The sequence below is a fragment of the Chelonia mydas genome, chromosome 14 (genome assembly GCF_015237465.2).
Source record: "Chelonia mydas isolate rCheMyd1 chromosome 14, rCheMyd1.pri.v2, whole genome shotgun sequence".
Lineage (NCBI taxonomy): Eukaryota > Metazoa > Chordata > Testudines > Cheloniidae > Chelonia > Chelonia mydas.
In genome coordinates this window covers 35,125,729-35,142,211 of record NC_051254.2, presented here as the reverse complement: position 1 = coordinate 35,142,211, position 16,483 = coordinate 35,125,729, and the positions used below count along the sequence as shown (strand labels likewise).

Genomic DNA, 16,483 nt, shown 5'->3' with positions numbered 1-16,483 from the left:
CAGTCAGCCCCTGCCCTATTTCCAGCCAGCCCCACACCCCCTTGCCTCCAGCCAAGCCTGGACCCTCCTGCCTGCAGCCAGCTCCGCAACCCTTGCCCTGCCTGCAGCCAGCCCCGCACCCCCTGCTTCCAGCTAGCCCTGCCCCATGCCCCTGTCTGCAGCTGGCCCCACGTCCACTGGTGCCCTGCAGTTCCCAGGGCAGTAACCCTGCACACCTGCTTCAATAAGGGGGGCAGAGAGCAGCTGGGACCCACACATGTGCACCCTAGGGTGACCAGACAGCAAGTGTGAAAAATCAGGACAGGGGGTGGGTGGGTAATAGGAGCCTATGTAAGAAAAAGACCCCAAAATCGGGACTGTCCCTATAAAATTGGGACATCTGGTCACCCTAGCACACCCCCAGGGAGTGGTGGGGACCCACACATGTGAAGCGAAGCTCATTTCTAGTTCAGGCCCATCTTTTTAAAAAAAGAACTTTAGGGAGGATTAACATACATCCGTATTTTCCTGGACAGGTCAGGCTTTTTGGTTCTTAAATCGCTGTCCGGGAGGAATTTTTAAATTTTAAAAATTCCTCCCGGGAAAATACGGACGTATGGTAACCCTGTTGGTACAAAAAATATATACTGGGGCACATCCCTTAAATCAGAACTTTTTATAGGGAACCGGTTGTTAAGATTTTGGCAGCTCATCACTGATCAAGCCCCCATCTGTGTGATCTGCCGAGAGTCCCAGGCTCACAGATCTCATACCGTGGTTCCCATAGAGGAGGCTGCCCAGGAGTACAAGGTAGGGAAGCCTAGCGTATTGTAACAGGCAGGAGTTTAAATAAGTAAAGCATCACATAGAATGGGATCTTCCACTGTGAATTTCTAGACTTGCATATATTTAGGTTTCTTGCCAGTTTAATCTGAATGCCTCATTTCCTGTATATATATATACACACACACATAGCATTAAGAAGACAGGAAATGACACACTTATGTTAATGATCTCTGCTCTCAACCTCTTGCCGAATAACGTCTGGATCAAAGTGATGCTGAACGTTTGCTACCTAATAGTTCTGTTCAAAATGACATTGCCCAGGAGCTGAATAAAACGGACGGAGCTAATACAGGGCCCGATTCAGCAAAACGCTTAGACATGAGCTTAACTTTAAGAGCGTGAGTTATCTGACTGAAGACAATGGAACTGTTCCCTGGATCTAACGCAATGGTCACCAACTGGTAGATCACAATCGACTGGTCGATCCTGGAGCCTCTGCCAGTCGACCGCGATCTCTGGCTGCTAAAAGTCCAGCAGTGCAGCGGGTCTAAGCAGGCTCCCTGCCTGCCCTGGCCTCACGCCGCTCCCAGAAGGGGCTGGCATGTCTCTGCGGCCCCTGGGGGGAGGGGGCAGCGGGCCTCTGTGTGCTGCCCGCGCCTGCAACGGCTGCCCCTGCTTGGCCGCAGTTCCCAGCCAATGGGAGCCGCGGAGTTGGCACGGGAGGGTCGGGGGGCAATCGGCAGCGCAAGAAGTCACCTGCCTCTCTACCCCCCCACCCCCGCCCCAGGCCACAGAGACATGCCAGCTACTTCCCAGAGCGGTATGGGATCAGGGCAGGCAGGGAGTCTCCCTTAGACCTGGTGCGCTGCTGACTGGGAGCCACCTTGCACCTCTTCCTGCACCCCAACCCCCAAATCCAGTCTCAACCTAGAGCCTCCTCCCACACTCCAAACCCCTCAGCCCCAGCCCAGCACCTGCACCCCCTCCCACACTCCAACCCTCTGCCCCAGCCCAGTGAAAATGAGTGAGGGCGGGGGAGAGCGAGCGACGAAGGGAGGGGGAATGGAGTGAGCAGCGTGGGGCCTCGGGGAAGGGGCTGGGTAGATCCTGGGTTGATCTTAGATTCAAAAAGCGATCTTGTGCGTAAAAAGGTTGGAGACCACTGATCTAATGAAAGCATGTGTTTCAGTGTTTTGCTGAACAATGGCCATTCTTTTCCTTTGTCTGTGTCACTCCTTTTATTCCTGACACGGGAATCACTCACTTCTTGGTTCCCAAACATGCGGATGTCTCAGAGACCAGGGGGCTAAGGACTATACAGAGGTCCAAGATTGTAACATCAGTAACTGGTAAAACAATCCAATCAATTGGAGGAGACAAACCTGGTGGCCAACTATGCATGGCTGTGGAATCATTTTCTCCTTTTGAGTTAAATCAGGTGCAAAGCGTTTAAACAAATACAGTCATATCCGTGCAGCCGGGTTATAGTTTGTAGGGACTGGATTCTCCCTACGCCGCTATCCAAAGAAGGGAAAAAACGTTGAACACCCAACATTATTTCCTTGCCAGGAAAAACTCCAGATCCAATTACAGACTCTGAAGGAAGAGAGAGAAAAGCTGATGGGATTGAAACTGACCAAAGAGGCAAGAATCTGGGAGCATCTGGTAGGTATCAGGTTATTATTATCCAGCAAGGACATGTAGGTGCGTGCCCCTCCCAGAGTGCGTATCACTCTGGTAATGTGGAGGATGGGAGAGGCTGTGTCTCATACTTTGACCATGTGTCACTGAGTGAGATCCTGTGTTTCTATGTTCCCCTTTGGGGATGTCCGGTCTGTGACGGCTGGATTGTGGCAGACACTATGTGTCCTGCACTTGGGCTGATGAAAATGCCCCTGGACTCTGATATGTGAAGGGGGAGAGATGCAGTGCATGATCCTGGGCTGGCTAGCACCAGGCATGAGGTCATGGCCTGGCCGCCTCCTTTCCCTCTCCTGAGCAGCCAGGAGCATCACATCTGCTCCAGGGGCACAAGGCAGCTTGTGTGGCCTTCCCCAGGAGATCCAGAAAGAGCCTGTTCTCCCTTCATCCCTGCTGAGTCCAGGCTCAGTCTGGGCCTGTGTGTCTGTGTTTGGATGGGCTGGGAATTTCTGGGTTATTTGCACCCCTAGATGTCTACGTGTTTGGGCATCTCTGGGAGCGACTATCAGGATTTCCAGAGTTAATGTATTAGAGGGTTAAGCTGTCTGTTGAGTTCTCTTTTGTTTCATTCTTTTTCATTTGTTTGCTTGCCCCAGCCTCTCTCACTCCCAATGTCATCCAGAGTATGTCTACACAGCAACTAGACACCCGTGGCTGGCCTGTGCCAGCTGACTCAGGTTCGCAGGGCTCAGGCTGTAGGGGTCTAGGACCCTGAGAAGTGGAGGCATCTGGGACCCTGAGAAGTGAAGGATCCCAAGCTTGGGCTCCAGCCAGAGCCCAGAAGCCTACAGAGCAATGAAACAGCCCCGCAGCCCAGTGGCGCTGACTTTGTGGTTTCCCCGGGGGTGCTTGACCCCCGCTCTGCCCAATGCCCCGCCCTCACTTCATCCGTTCCCCCAAGGCTCTGCCCTGTTCCACCCCCTCCCCCGAGTGTACCTCACCCTCGTTCCGCCTCCCCCACCCTGCCCCAGCGTGTCCTGCATGCCACTGATCACTGGTGCATGAGAGGCGCTGGGTGAGAGGAGGAGGAGCTGATCGACGGGGCTGCTGGTGGGTATTGAGCACCCACGGATTCGGTGCCTATGCTGCAGCCCGAGCCCCACAAGCCCGAGTCAGCTGGCACAGGTCAGCTGCAGGTTTTTCTTTGCTGGGTGGACATAACCTCAGGGTCCTGTCTTAACTGCTCCTTTAGGGACATACCTGGAATGTCACAGACTCTCGTGTCAGGCACATAGACACACCAGTCAGATTACAGCCAGCAGGGAACTGTAGGAAAATCTTCCCCCAAACAATACTGGGAACTAGAAAAGTTCCTGGAGGACAGGTCCATCAATGGCTCTTAGCCAGGATGGGCAGGGATGGTGCCCCTCACCTCTGTTTGCCAGAAGCTGGGAATGGGCGACAGGGGATGGATCACTTGATGATCCCCTGTTCTATTCATTCCCTCTGGGGCACCTGGCACTGGCCACTGTTGGAAGACAGGATACTGGGCTCGATGGACCTTTGGTCTGACCCAATCTGGCCATTCTTATGTTTTTATGGGAAAGTTTCCCTCAAGCACTATTTAAGGTTGCCATAAAATACCCGCTCCGTCCCCCACCCCCATTGAGCACCCAGGTTCTCATCTGGAGCTGGCCTGAACTGGCAGAGCTGCCTTGACACTCATGAAGTTAAACCAGCTGAAGATCTGGCCCCAGGTGACTCACTCTGTGGGCCCTGCCCTGCCCTTTCCCTTCCTTGTTACAGGAGCAGGTAGAAACCAAGAGGCTGAAGATTCTGTCTGAATCTGAGCAGCTGTGGCAGTTCCTGGAGGAACAAGAGCCACTCCTGCTGGCCCGGCTGGAAGAGCTGGACAAGGAGATTGAGAAGAGAAGGGATGAGAACATTGCCAAACTCTTGGAGGAGCTTTCCTGTCTAAATGACATGATCAGTGAGCTAGAGGGGAAGTGCCAGCAGCCAGCGAGTGAATTCTTGCAGGTGAGATACTGGATCCTTGAGACGGAAGAGCCTTGGAGTCCAGGAGTCAAATGCCAGAGTAGAACTCACAGGTTATGCAGCTCAAATATAATTTTTTTCTGTTTCTAACCATTAGTATTGTTATTTGTTTCATTGTTCAGAGAACCTGGGTGTCATAAATATAAAGGGAAGGGTAAACACCTTTAAAATCCCTGCTGGCCAGAGGAAAAACCCTTTCACCTGAAAAGGGTTAAGAAGCTAGGATAACCTCGCTGGCACCCTGACCAAAATGACCAATGAGGAGACAAGATACTTTCAAAGCTGGAGGGGGGAGAAACAAAGGCTCTCTCTGTCTGTGTGTTGGTTTTGCCAGGAACAGAAAAGGAATGGAGTCTTAGAACTTCGTAAGGAATCTAGCTAGATATGCGTTAGATTCTGTTTTGTTTAAATGGCTGAGAAAATAAGCTGTGCTGAATGGAATGTATATTCCTGTTTTTGTGTCTTTTTGTAACTTAAGGTTTTGCCTAGAGGGATTCTCTATGTTTTGAATCTGATTACCCTGTAAGGTATTTACCATCCTGATTTTACAGAGGTGATTCTTTTACTTTTTCTTCAATTAAAATTCTTCTTTTAAGAACCTGATTGCTTTTTCATTGTTCTTAAGATCCAAGGGTTTGGGTCTGTGTTCACCTATGCAAATTGGTGAGGATTTTTATCAAGCCTTCCCCAGGTAAGGGGGTGTAGGGTTTGGGGAGGATTTTGGGCGTAAAGACGTTTCCAAGTGGGCTCTTTCCCTGTTATATATTTGTTAGACGCTTGTTGGTGGCAGCAATAAAGTCCAAGGGCAAAAGGTAAAATAGTTTGTACCTTGGGGAAGTTTTAACCTAAGCTGGTAAAAATAAGCTTAGGGGGTTTTTCATGCAGGTCCCCACATCTGAACCCAAGAGTTCAGAGTGGGGAAGGAACCTTGACACATATATACCACTTATCCACATTTGTCATGTGACTTCATATCAGCGTGGTTTAATAACACTGAGATATTGTTATAAAAATTAATTGGTTTTAATTTTGTTATATAATATTTCTATTTCTGTCTGTGACTTCACAGGTTAAACTAAATTTGTCTTTGGTGGCCTTTTCTGCTAATCATGATATAAAAGTGCAATTATAAATAGAGGAGGGAAACATTTTTTCTTACATTTGTTGTAGTGTCCTTTTCACTGGCAATCTAAAATAATATTACAAAATGCTTTCATATATTTTCCAGATTTTTATTTTCAAGGAAAACAAGCAAGTTTCTTTCCTAAATATATTTAGTTTTTAAATTTTTCTACATTTCCTCCTTTTTTCAAAGAAAGAAAGAAGCAGTTATGAGATTTTTACAATATGAGGAAAACAAAAATATTTGTAAAAAGAAAAGGAGTACTCCTTTTCTTTTTGCGAATACAGACTAACACGGCTGCTACTCTGAAAAATATTTGTGTAACTTTTCAAACAAAATTTTTGCTTTTTTTTCTTTCCCAAGCAGTTCTATATTTTCAAAGTTGATGTACTAAAGAGAAAGTTCTATTGTGAAAAATAGCTAAAAAGGGGCTATTTTTCCTGAAAAGATGTACCCTCCATGTGTATCAAAATTGGATTTTCAGATCCAAAATGAATTATGACTATTTATACTCCTGTAAGATCTCCTAACAAATGCGGCTCAAAGACAATAGCTAGAAGCTACTTCTGGCAGTGACATCCTTAAAAAACACTGTTAATGAATATCAAATCAATTATACCTGTATATAATGAATGAAGACAACATGAATGTAAAAAAAAAATTAAAGGATGGTTTTCAGCAGAGTTGAGTGGGGGCAGAGAATGAAGAGGACGGGGCTACACAGGGGTCACTGAGGCATGGTGTGAAGGGGAGAAAAACATTTTCAAACATGTTGAAAACATTATGTATCATAAATATTTCTTAACTGGCATGAGGATTTTAAAATAAGGTGGCTTTTTACTGAAATTAGAAAATAAAGTGAAAATATTCTAATACATTTCTGAGAATTTTTGGAGCATAAAAACAAAAAACATAAAATCAAAATATAATTAATATAGTCTTTGGGTTTTCCTATTCTTCCCCCTTTTCTCTTCCTCTCTTTAATTTCTCTCTAGAAAAAGGGGAGAAAGTAAAAAATGATTAAAAGGGGACAGTAGTAAAAAACCAACAAAAGAAAACAAAACTGAAAAATCAAAACCGAATCATTTTAGTCAAATACGTCATGACTATTGATTTTTGAAATGAAAATGTTGTTGAAAATTTTCATGAAATATTTTGTCTATTTCCACCTAACACTGTCTTTAAAAGTGACAGTATGCGTTATCTCTGACAGTAATATTTTTAGCCCTTAATTTTTATTTTCTAAATGGCAAAACTTAGAGGAAGGTCAAGAAGTAGGGCCTTTTCCCCCGCACTTTTGAAAGCAGTTTCCAAATTTTGTCATTTGGAAAATATCCTGCTGGGGGGAGGCTCCTGGGCTGGGAATTTCCCAGGAGACGCAGGGAGCTGGGTGCCCAGTGGACATTGGGAGCTGCGTGCCAGTCAGTGGGTGAGACTGGGGTCTATCTATCTGCATGGCTGGCTGGTAATTTGATGTATTGTCATGTTTTTAACATTTAATAAAATGTCCTTATATGAATTTAAAATAAAAAGAAACAATAGTAACAGCAACAATAATAATAATAATAATTAATCATACAAAATCAGAGTAGTTAGCACAACGTGATTTGGGGGCAAAATATTTTTTTCTTTATTTGTACGTTAAATTCCCACGCAACCATTTGTGGTGTTCTAGAAATGCTAAATAAGAATAATTTTCTGTTTGATCTTCCTGATTACAAAATGGGGAAAATGATAACTATCTAGCCATGTGAAGATTAACACTTGATATTCTGACTGAACTTTCAACATACTAACCATGATTCAGCACCCTGCTTTATGTCAGCACAATAGCTTTGATTTCAGGAGTTTCGATCAATGTGTAACTGGAGTAACACACGAATATCTCAGAGCCATTCTGTCAAGGTCTCAATCAATAGGTCTGGTAGTAGCAGACCAGGTGAAAAGGAACTAAAGTTCATAGTATATGAGTGGATTCCGGCTTCAATGAATGAAGAAGACTCCAGTGACCTCTGGTGACCCAGGCTCAGATCCACAAAGGGACTCGGGCACCCCAAGACTAGATTTAGGGAGTTTTAGGCACCACTGCAATCCACAAACACTCGCTCTGCTTCCAGTTAACTCTTTAGGCACCTAAACTTACTTCTGGCCAGATTCTTAAAGGTATTGCGGTGCCTAGTGGGATTTTCAAAAGCCTCTGAGCACCTAACACCCATTGAAATCCCTACCTTTAAAAATACCTTTAAAAATCTGGACCTAGGCACCTAAATGTGCACTGTAAACATTCCCAAAGTGTCTTACATTGTGCCTCTGGGCATGTGTCTCTGGAAGATCCAGCATGATCTACAAACCTGTGAAGATGGGTTTCACCCAGCTTATCTCACCTGCGAAACCTTGTCCAGTACGCAGGTTCTGAACACACATAACTCTACACAAAATGGCCAGAGGGACACAGGGGTGCTGCAATAGGGGGAGCCAGGGGGCCATGGCCCCATCACTTTTTACTGGCCTTAAGGGCAAGTGAGAGGCGGGAGGCAGCAGAGAAGAGCGAGCAAGGTGCGGGGCCTTCAGGAGAAGAGGTGGCGCCGGAGCGGGGCCTCGGGGGAAGGCACAGCATGAGGGTGTGGCCTTGGGGGAAGAGGCGGTGTGGGGCCAGGGCCTCGGAGAAGAGGCAGTGCGGGGGCAGGGCCTTGGGGAAGAGGCGTTGCAGGGGCAGGGCCTCTGGTTGATCAGGAGAAGGAATTAGAACAAGGATCTTCCATCTCTCCAATGACTGACCTGACCACTGGGATACAGAGTCACTTTTGCTCACTATGAGGACCAGTGCATATTGAATTGTTTATATACAGTACAACAGCTTCAACAGGAGAGACTGGAAGAGCACCCCGTTTGGATATCCTTTAGTTAGGCTTGGCAGAATTCAATTTTTATTTTTTTATAATTTCAGCGTATAATATCAGTGTGTACTTTTAAGCATTTTTTCTATTTTTATCAATTTGCAGTTTCACAGGTGCGCAAAATTATGAGTTTTAAGTATTGTTTTTTTCAGATTTTTATTGATTTAAACAATCAGAGGTGTGGGAAATTGTGAGGGTGAGTCACACAACAGAGCTCCTCAGACAATAATTATTTAATGACAGGAGATGTTGGTTTTTAAAAGCTAAAGCTTTACAACCATTACAACACACGCTGACAGCATCACGTGTCAAAATATATAAGGCAAATGTCCTTAAAGCAAACTCTAATAAATTCTCAAGCAGCATTTTTCTTACTTTCTTATCTGTAAATTTCTATTCTTAGCAACGGAAATATTTTTTTCATTATTTTGTGTGTGTACTGTAAAATTGATGTGTACGGGACATTTAGAGATACAAATCTAATCCTTCAAGCCTATCTTTTCCCCAATGGTTAGAGCATGTATCTAAAATGTAGAAAACCAATGTTCAAATCCCTTCTTCCTCTCAGGCAGAGGGGGAAATTGAACTGGGGGTCTCCCATATTCTTGGTGAGTGCCCTAAGCGGTGGGCTAAAGTTTATAAGAGAGGCCTTCTCCTCTCCCCGCCATTTGGTATGTGGTTGAGCTCTGAGAAAGCCTACCAGCTGAGGTGAGTCACATGTTGTGATAGGCATGTGTAGGGTCCATGGATCTGGAAATGTGTGTTGTGAGGGGTGTTGACTATCGTGGCAGTGGAGATATGTTGGCAGGTTTTTCATCTGTTGTTATGGCAGGGGTTAGTGCTGCTTTGAGTTGGTGGCTCCTGGTCTGTGGGGAGCTTGCTTCTGATACTGAGGTTGGAGAGGTTGCAGGGATGTGTTTGAAGGCCAGAGGAAGGGGTTCGGGAAAGATATCACTCAGGATGTGGTCCCCAGTGAGTATGGGTTGTAATTGTTTCAGGATACTTAAATTCATAAATCTGCTACACAGCAAAAATCATGGCCTTAATTATTAAGTTGTAACCTGTAAGTTGTAACGCTGTAAGTTTCACTGGTGATAGGGGACCGGTGAAAGTAAAGCACTGGTTTGTGTACTCACTCAATTCCTCAGGCGTCAGAGAGTGTTTACACAACCAGCACTTCCATCCCCGATGAGAGCAGCGCTGTAGGGCAGCTATCCCAGAGTGCAGCTCTCCCAATAGGTCTTGTGGGAAGGGGGAGTGTGTGTCCTTGCTCAGTGCCCATGCTGCCCTGCTTCATGTCTCAGGAGACCCATTACTTCCTTGTTTCTTCCGTGGCATTTTTTTTTAAAAACCTCCTGCTGTCTGGCTGCTTTCCCCACCACATCTACAATCAAAGGGAAAGGGCGCTTCAAACTTCTCGGGGCTTACGGGGTGGGGGGGGGTGGACGTCCGTGCATCAGAGCGGCAGAGATGCTGGCCAGAATGGTCGCTTTTAGAACTGTGGGATATTCTCCGGAGGCCAAAAGGTATTTACACTGCTAGAATGTGTCTTCACTTTCACAGCAGTGCAAAAAGAACAGCGGGCAGAGCTGTATGCCTCTCGTGAAGGTGGGGGGTTTTTTTGCAGGGAAACTTCTGAGTTTCACTGCAAAAAGTCATTAACAAGTGTAGACAGTCCAGCAGTTTTAGCGCAAAAAAGGGACTTTTTGCCCTTTAAATAGTAAGTGTAGACATACCCTAACCCTTTTTGTCCTATGACTGGAGAGCTGTTAACTGCCCACTTCACCTTGAATAGCCTCTTGCAACCTGTTAATGCCTTATCTGTTCCACATTTGTATGCAGCTGTGACATGCCGAGTACCTGTCCCCGATCTCAAGAAGACCTCTTTGTAAATTCAAAAGCTTGTCTCTTTCACCAGCAGATGCCGGACCAATAAACGATATCACCTCACCTACCTTGTCTCTCTAATATCCTGGGGAAAAACACAGCTAAAACAACACTGCAAACATCGTATACCTCACGTAGACATGCTGCACTGTAGGAAACTTCATCATGAACAAACCCCTTAAGTCTCCACTGACATCAGTGGAGTTCAGTTCAGGGTGGGCTGGACATGCTCTGCCCATCTCGCAGTGCAGCTCTTTTAGCTCACTTTACCCCAGGCAGATCCAGGTCCATCCAGACCACACCTTATGAGTCAGCGTATACCTGGCGCTGCAATCATTACTTATAAATTGGCCCTTGTGCACACCAGGAGTCTCACTGTAGGTAATAGAACAGCTCGAATAATTCAGGGCTCCCACGTGTGCTATGGTTTGCTATATTACACCACTTGATGAGCTCCCATTATATCCATTTTATTGCAACTTACAATAAATGTTGAGAAAAAAAGTTTGTGATTGGTTATAAAAGCCATAGTCTTACTTAGAGCTTTTCTCAGGGCCTCCTTGACCTCCTTGTTTCTCAGGCTGTAGATAAGGGGATTGACCATGGGAGTCAGGATGGTGTAGAAGATGGAGGACACTTTGTTCAGGTCTCGCAGTACAGCAGTGTCTGGGAGCATGTAGACAACGAATAGGGTCCCATAGAAAATTGTCACCACGATGAGATGAGAGGAGCAGGTGGAAAAAGCCTTTTGCCTCCCAGTGCTGGAAGAGATTCTCAGGACAGTGCTGATGATAGCCACGTAAGATACCAGGGTTAACAGAAATGGGGGAAGAATGAATATGAAGCAGACAGGGGAAATCACAAGAACCATCAAGCTGGTGTCACTGCAGGACAGTTTTATCAATGGGGTGTAATCACAAAGGAAATGGTCAATTTCATTGGGGCCACAGAAAATTAATTGTGATAGCCAACATGCTGTGATGATGCTGACTACAGACCCACTTAGCCAAGACCCAGCTGCTAGCTGGAAGGAAAATCTACTATTCATGCGGGCTGCATAATGCAGTGGTTTGCATATGGCTAAATATCGATCGTAAGACATCACTGATAAGAGACAACATTCTGCAGCTAACAGAGAACCAAAGATATCAAATTGTACCAGGCAGCCAGGAACAGAAATGGATCTGTCCCCAGTCAGGAGACTGGCCAGCATCCTGGGCAGGATGGTGGAGGTGTAGCAGGTCTCCAAGCAGGACAAGTTCCCCAGGAAGAAGTACATGGGGGTGTGAAGGTGCTGATCGGACACAACTAGTGCAACAACGAGGATGTTCCCAGCCACTGTCACAATGTAGATCGCCAGAAACAGTGGGAAGAGAAGAATTTTCAGTTCATGGAGATTCCCAAAGTCCAGGAGGATAAATCCTGTGATGGATGTTTGATTTCTCTCCTTTGTGTCTGCCATGGGTTCTAGCAAGAAAAGTAATTTTTAAAAAGTAGTAATAATAGCTTTTGAAATATGACATGAAACAGATACCTTTGTGGGGAGGGGGTTACTTTGTTAGTCTCTAAGTTGCCACAAGTACTCCTCTTCTTTTAACAAAAACAAATTTATTTGAGCATAAGCTCACCGAGAAGCCCTCAGCTGGAGGACTAGGTTCAGTTTTGGCAATCACACAATAAGAAATATGTGGACAAATTGGAGAGAATCTAGAAGTGCGCAACAAAATGATAAAAGGTTTAGAAAACCCGACCTATGAAGCAAGGTGGAAAGAACCGGGCATATTTAGTCTAGAGAAGAAAAAACGGAGGGGGAACCTGATGAGCCTTCAAACATGTAAGAGGTTGTTACAAAGAGGACAGTGATCACTTGTTCTTTATGTCCACTGAGGGTCTCACAAGAAGCAATCAGCTTTATCTGCAGCAAGGCGGATTTAGTTTAGACAATAGAAAAACTTTCTAACCTAAGGATAGGGAAGCCCCAGAACAGGTTACAAGGCAGGTTGTGGAATCCCCATTATTTGACTTTTTTAAAAGCAGCTTAGACAAACACCTGTCAGAGATGGTCTAGATGGTCAGCACAGGAGGCTGGACTTGGTGTTCTCTAAAGATCCTTTCCAGCCCTTCAGTTCTGTGATTCATTATTCTACCTTCTTGTCACACACATATCTGCATTTTTTACTGATACCTTAGTTAGTGATGAATTTGTATGTGAATTTTGAATTAAGCAGTACAATAGTAGTTGTAGGTTTGCTATTCTATGTCTTTGTTTAGGGAGTTTTAACAGAATGACTAGCCATGCAAATATCAAATACAATGCAATATTCATTTTAATACTTGCCTATTTCTTCTTCATATCTGCAAGACACTACATTTTTTGCAGTCATATTGAACTGTAAACTCATGTGTTTTAGGGTTTCTTTTATCTTCTGTAACTTAGAAATCACTCTGATGGCAAAGTAATGAAGTTAGATAGATAGGTAGATAGATAGATGAAGGAGAGACAGGGACACTGCCAGATAGACAGGCAGAAATAAAGCTAGATTGTGGAGGGAAGGATAGATAGCGACAGATGGGCAGACAGAGAGTTAGCTAGCTAGATACCTCATTGAAGATTTCCTATTTTAAGGTTTGTTCCTCCTACTGCATATGTGGCTTTTGTGCAGTGAATGACTGGGGAGGCAGAAATTCTCATAAATCCTCACAAATTCCTGCCATCTAGCTCTGGCTAGGGCTGACTGAGTAAACCCAGGGTGTTCTACATATGTCTAAAACTGTCTGTTCAGGGTGTGTCTCACAGAAACACAATATCTCTGTTACACATTATTCATGACAATATACATCATCCTTTACCTTCTGTGAATCTTGTGAGAAAGGTTGTGCTTCCTCAAAAACAGGTATAATAAAAGCTGGAGTCTCTGAAGTGACCTCTTTATGCAGCCTTTCAGAGACCAGGATCCAGGATCCAGAGTCTATCACCATCTTCTTCATGGACCACAGTAAAGACACCTAAGAGTTCTACAGAGGATCCCCTGTTCTATTCTCCTGCTTGTCACAGCTGGCTTTTATCTGATCCCAGAAACTGAATGTCTTCTCTGATTTGTTATATGAGAGTGAAACAATTCCCTGGAAACTTATGCTAATGGGAATTTACAACTGCCGCAAAGGCAGCGTTAATGCTCCATTTTATTTTTAGAACTTACAAACAAGTTTAATACATGAACTCCTAACCTCAGAGAGAAAGTTGTGGAAATAGGACAAATTCTACCTTCAACAGAATAGTTATGGAGATAGGAAAATGTCTAACATCAAAGGAGGTGTTTCTCTTTACCAATTCTAAGGAACATAGGAATTGCCATTCTGGAGGAGGCCAGTCATCCACCTTGTCCACTCTCCTGTCTCTGAATTAGCTAGTACCAACTGCTTTAGAAGAGCGTTCATAGATTCAACCATCTTAGGAGAGCAGGGACATTGAATCACCTTCCCTGTACATAGCAGGACGTTACATTTCACCCAGTTACCCCTGTATTTAGCCCAATACCATGTGTTTGGTTAAAGCAACTTTCAGAAAAGCATCTGGTCTTTATGTGAAGATATCAAGAGTTGGAGAATTCACCACTTCTCTTGGTAGCTTGTTCCAATGGTTAATCAACTTCTCTAGAAGTGTGACTCCCTGGCTGGCGTGCCTCCTCATGGTTGGCATGGCATAGTTTTAGTTGGGGATTGGTCCTGCGTTGAGCAGGGGGTTGGACTAGATGACCTCCTGAGGTCCCTTCCAGCCCTGATATTCTATGATTCTATGATTCATAGCAAGGTCATCTTCTTCTTCGGCACTCCTTGCTGACTGTCACTCTGGCTGTGCTGTGATCTACTTCTCGTAACTCAGCCCTCCAGCCAAGTCACATATATTCCCATCCAATCTGAGGTAAACCCAGTCTAGCTCCTCAGTAGTCCAGTGGCTTCAAGCCAGGTCTTCAGGCTGACTTCAGGCTTTATTGGCCTTCCGATCATCTCTGGGGGGTCTTCGTGCCACCATCCTCGGGGGGCTGGGAGGGGAACCCAGGCTTACTATCTACTCTGGGTACCCTGTAGTAAGCAGTTCAGCTCTGTCTATTCACACCCTTTGCCTCCTCCTGGGCTACTTTCTAACTCAGCCTGTCATAGAATCATAGAATATTAGGGTTGGAAGAGACCTCAGGAGGTCATCTAGTCCAATCCCCTGCTCAAAGCAGGACCAACACCAACTAAATCATCCCTGCCAGGGCTTTGTCAAACCGGGCCTTAAAAGCCTCTAAGAATGGAGATTCCACCACGTCCCGAGGTAACCCATTCCAGTGCTTCACCACCCTCCTAGTGAAATAGTGTTTCCTAATATCCAACCTAGACCTCCCCCACTGCAACTCGAGACCACTGCTTCTTGTTCTGCCATCTGACACCACTGAGAACAGCTTAGCTCCATCCTCTTTGGAACCCTCCTTCAGGTAGTTGAAGGCTGCTATCAAATCCCCCCTCACTCTTCTCTTCTGCAGACTAAATAATCCCAGTTCCCTCAGCCTCTCCTTGTAAGTCATGTGCCCCAGCCTCCTAATCATTTCTGTTTTGCTCTGCTGGACTCTCTCCAATTTGTCCACATCCCTTCTGTAGTGGGGGGACCAAAACTGGACACAATACTTGAGGTGTGGCCTCACCAGAGCCGAAAAGAGGGGAATAATCACTTCCCTCAATCGGCTGGCAATACTTCTACTAATATAGCCCAATATGCCATTGGCCTTCCGGGCAACAAGGGCACACTGCTGACTTATATCTAGTTTCTTGTCCACTGCAATCCCCAGGTCCTTCCTGCAGGGAAACTCAAGAGGGCTCATCTGGGATTTGAACCTGGGACCTCTTGCACCCAGAGCGAGTGAGACTCATACCCCTTGACCAACGAGCCTGGCCCTTAGCCTTTCTCACAGCTCCTTCTCAGGCTCACTCCTCCACAGATCCCAGAGGGAAAGAGGATTCATTATGGTGAACCAAGCAAATGTACAGGTCCAAGGTGGGGTCTATCTGCCCCAAAGAGGATCTGGCACCTAGCAGGCTCAGGGCAGCGTCTGGCCCCAGACCAGCCTGCCTCCACACAATCTATAGGTTTTCTCTGACCCCAGCCAGGCCTTCCTTCAAGGTGCTAGCACAAGAGGTCCACTCCTTCTCCTGCTCAGCCCTTACTGTATTGGGCTTTTCCTTTTTCAACTGCTCCCTCCAGGCGTTGACCCCTCTCATAGGTGTAACAGGGTAGGGCTGACTGAGCACCTGGGCCCTCATTAGCTTCTTTCCAGCCAGTGTGGGGTCATTGTACCTCTTCAAACCCTCGCTGTTAGACATTTGTGCCCTATTTCTAATTCACATTTGTCTGGCTTCAGCTTCCAGCCTTTGGTTCTTATCCTGCTAATTTGAAAGTGCCCTTAGGACCAGGTACTTTCTCCCCATGAAGGAACATATAGGTTTTAATCAAGTCACCTCTCAGTCTTCTTTTTGATAAGACTGAGAGGTGGAACACCATGACCCCATGAAAAGTCCCCACGTATCCTAATCAGTTAGCGGTTGGCTTAATACGGGATAAGTGCTCTGGTAAATCTGAAGCAATAAATAATTTATCACTACAAGCAGTAAGGTCCTGGAGTCGTAACCCTGCTTTCCTTGTTTACCCAAATTTCCCATTGATCCTTGCGGGCAAGAAACTGGGCACTATAGTCTGGTACGCAATGTTGCACCCCAAATCTTACTCACATAATGGGCTGAGCAGAGAAGCTGAGGATCTCTGAATCAGATTCCCCTTTCTTCTCTTGAGTGACCTTGATAATAACTTGCATATCACCCCCATCAGTGGGATAAATACATTAACATAGAATGAGTAGAGCTGGTCAAAAATTATCCTATGGGACAATTTTCCACTGGAACATACTGTTTTGACAGAATAGGAACTTTTCATGGGAATGTGTTGAATCCATTGAAACTTTTAGTGGACACCAGGCAGGCTCCTGGTTGACTTTAGCTTGACTGCTGCCTGATTCCTTGGCTGCCCGGATACCTATGCTGTCTGGCTTCCCAGCTGTCCAGCAGAAAATGTAAATTTTGA

The 16,483-nt window shown here is 45.6% G+C and overlaps 1 protein-coding gene across 1 annotated transcript in view; it reads left to right on the top strand.

The window, feature by feature from the left end:
• The first annotated feature begins 704 nt into the window (after positions 1-704).
• Positions 705-16,483, top strand: part of LOC119567689 (tripartite motif-containing protein 15-like) — a 25,265-nt gene continuing 9,486 nt past the window's right edge. Inside the window, exons 1-3 of the mRNA XM_043528528.1 lie at positions 705-789; positions 2,335-2,430; positions 4,213-4,443. Of these exons, the coding sequence (XP_043384463.1) occupies positions 2,386-2,430; positions 4,213-4,443 (276 nt within the window). The 5' untranslated portion in view covers positions 705-789; positions 2,335-2,385. The remainder of the gene's footprint in view (positions 790-2,334; positions 2,431-4,212; positions 4,444-16,483) is intronic.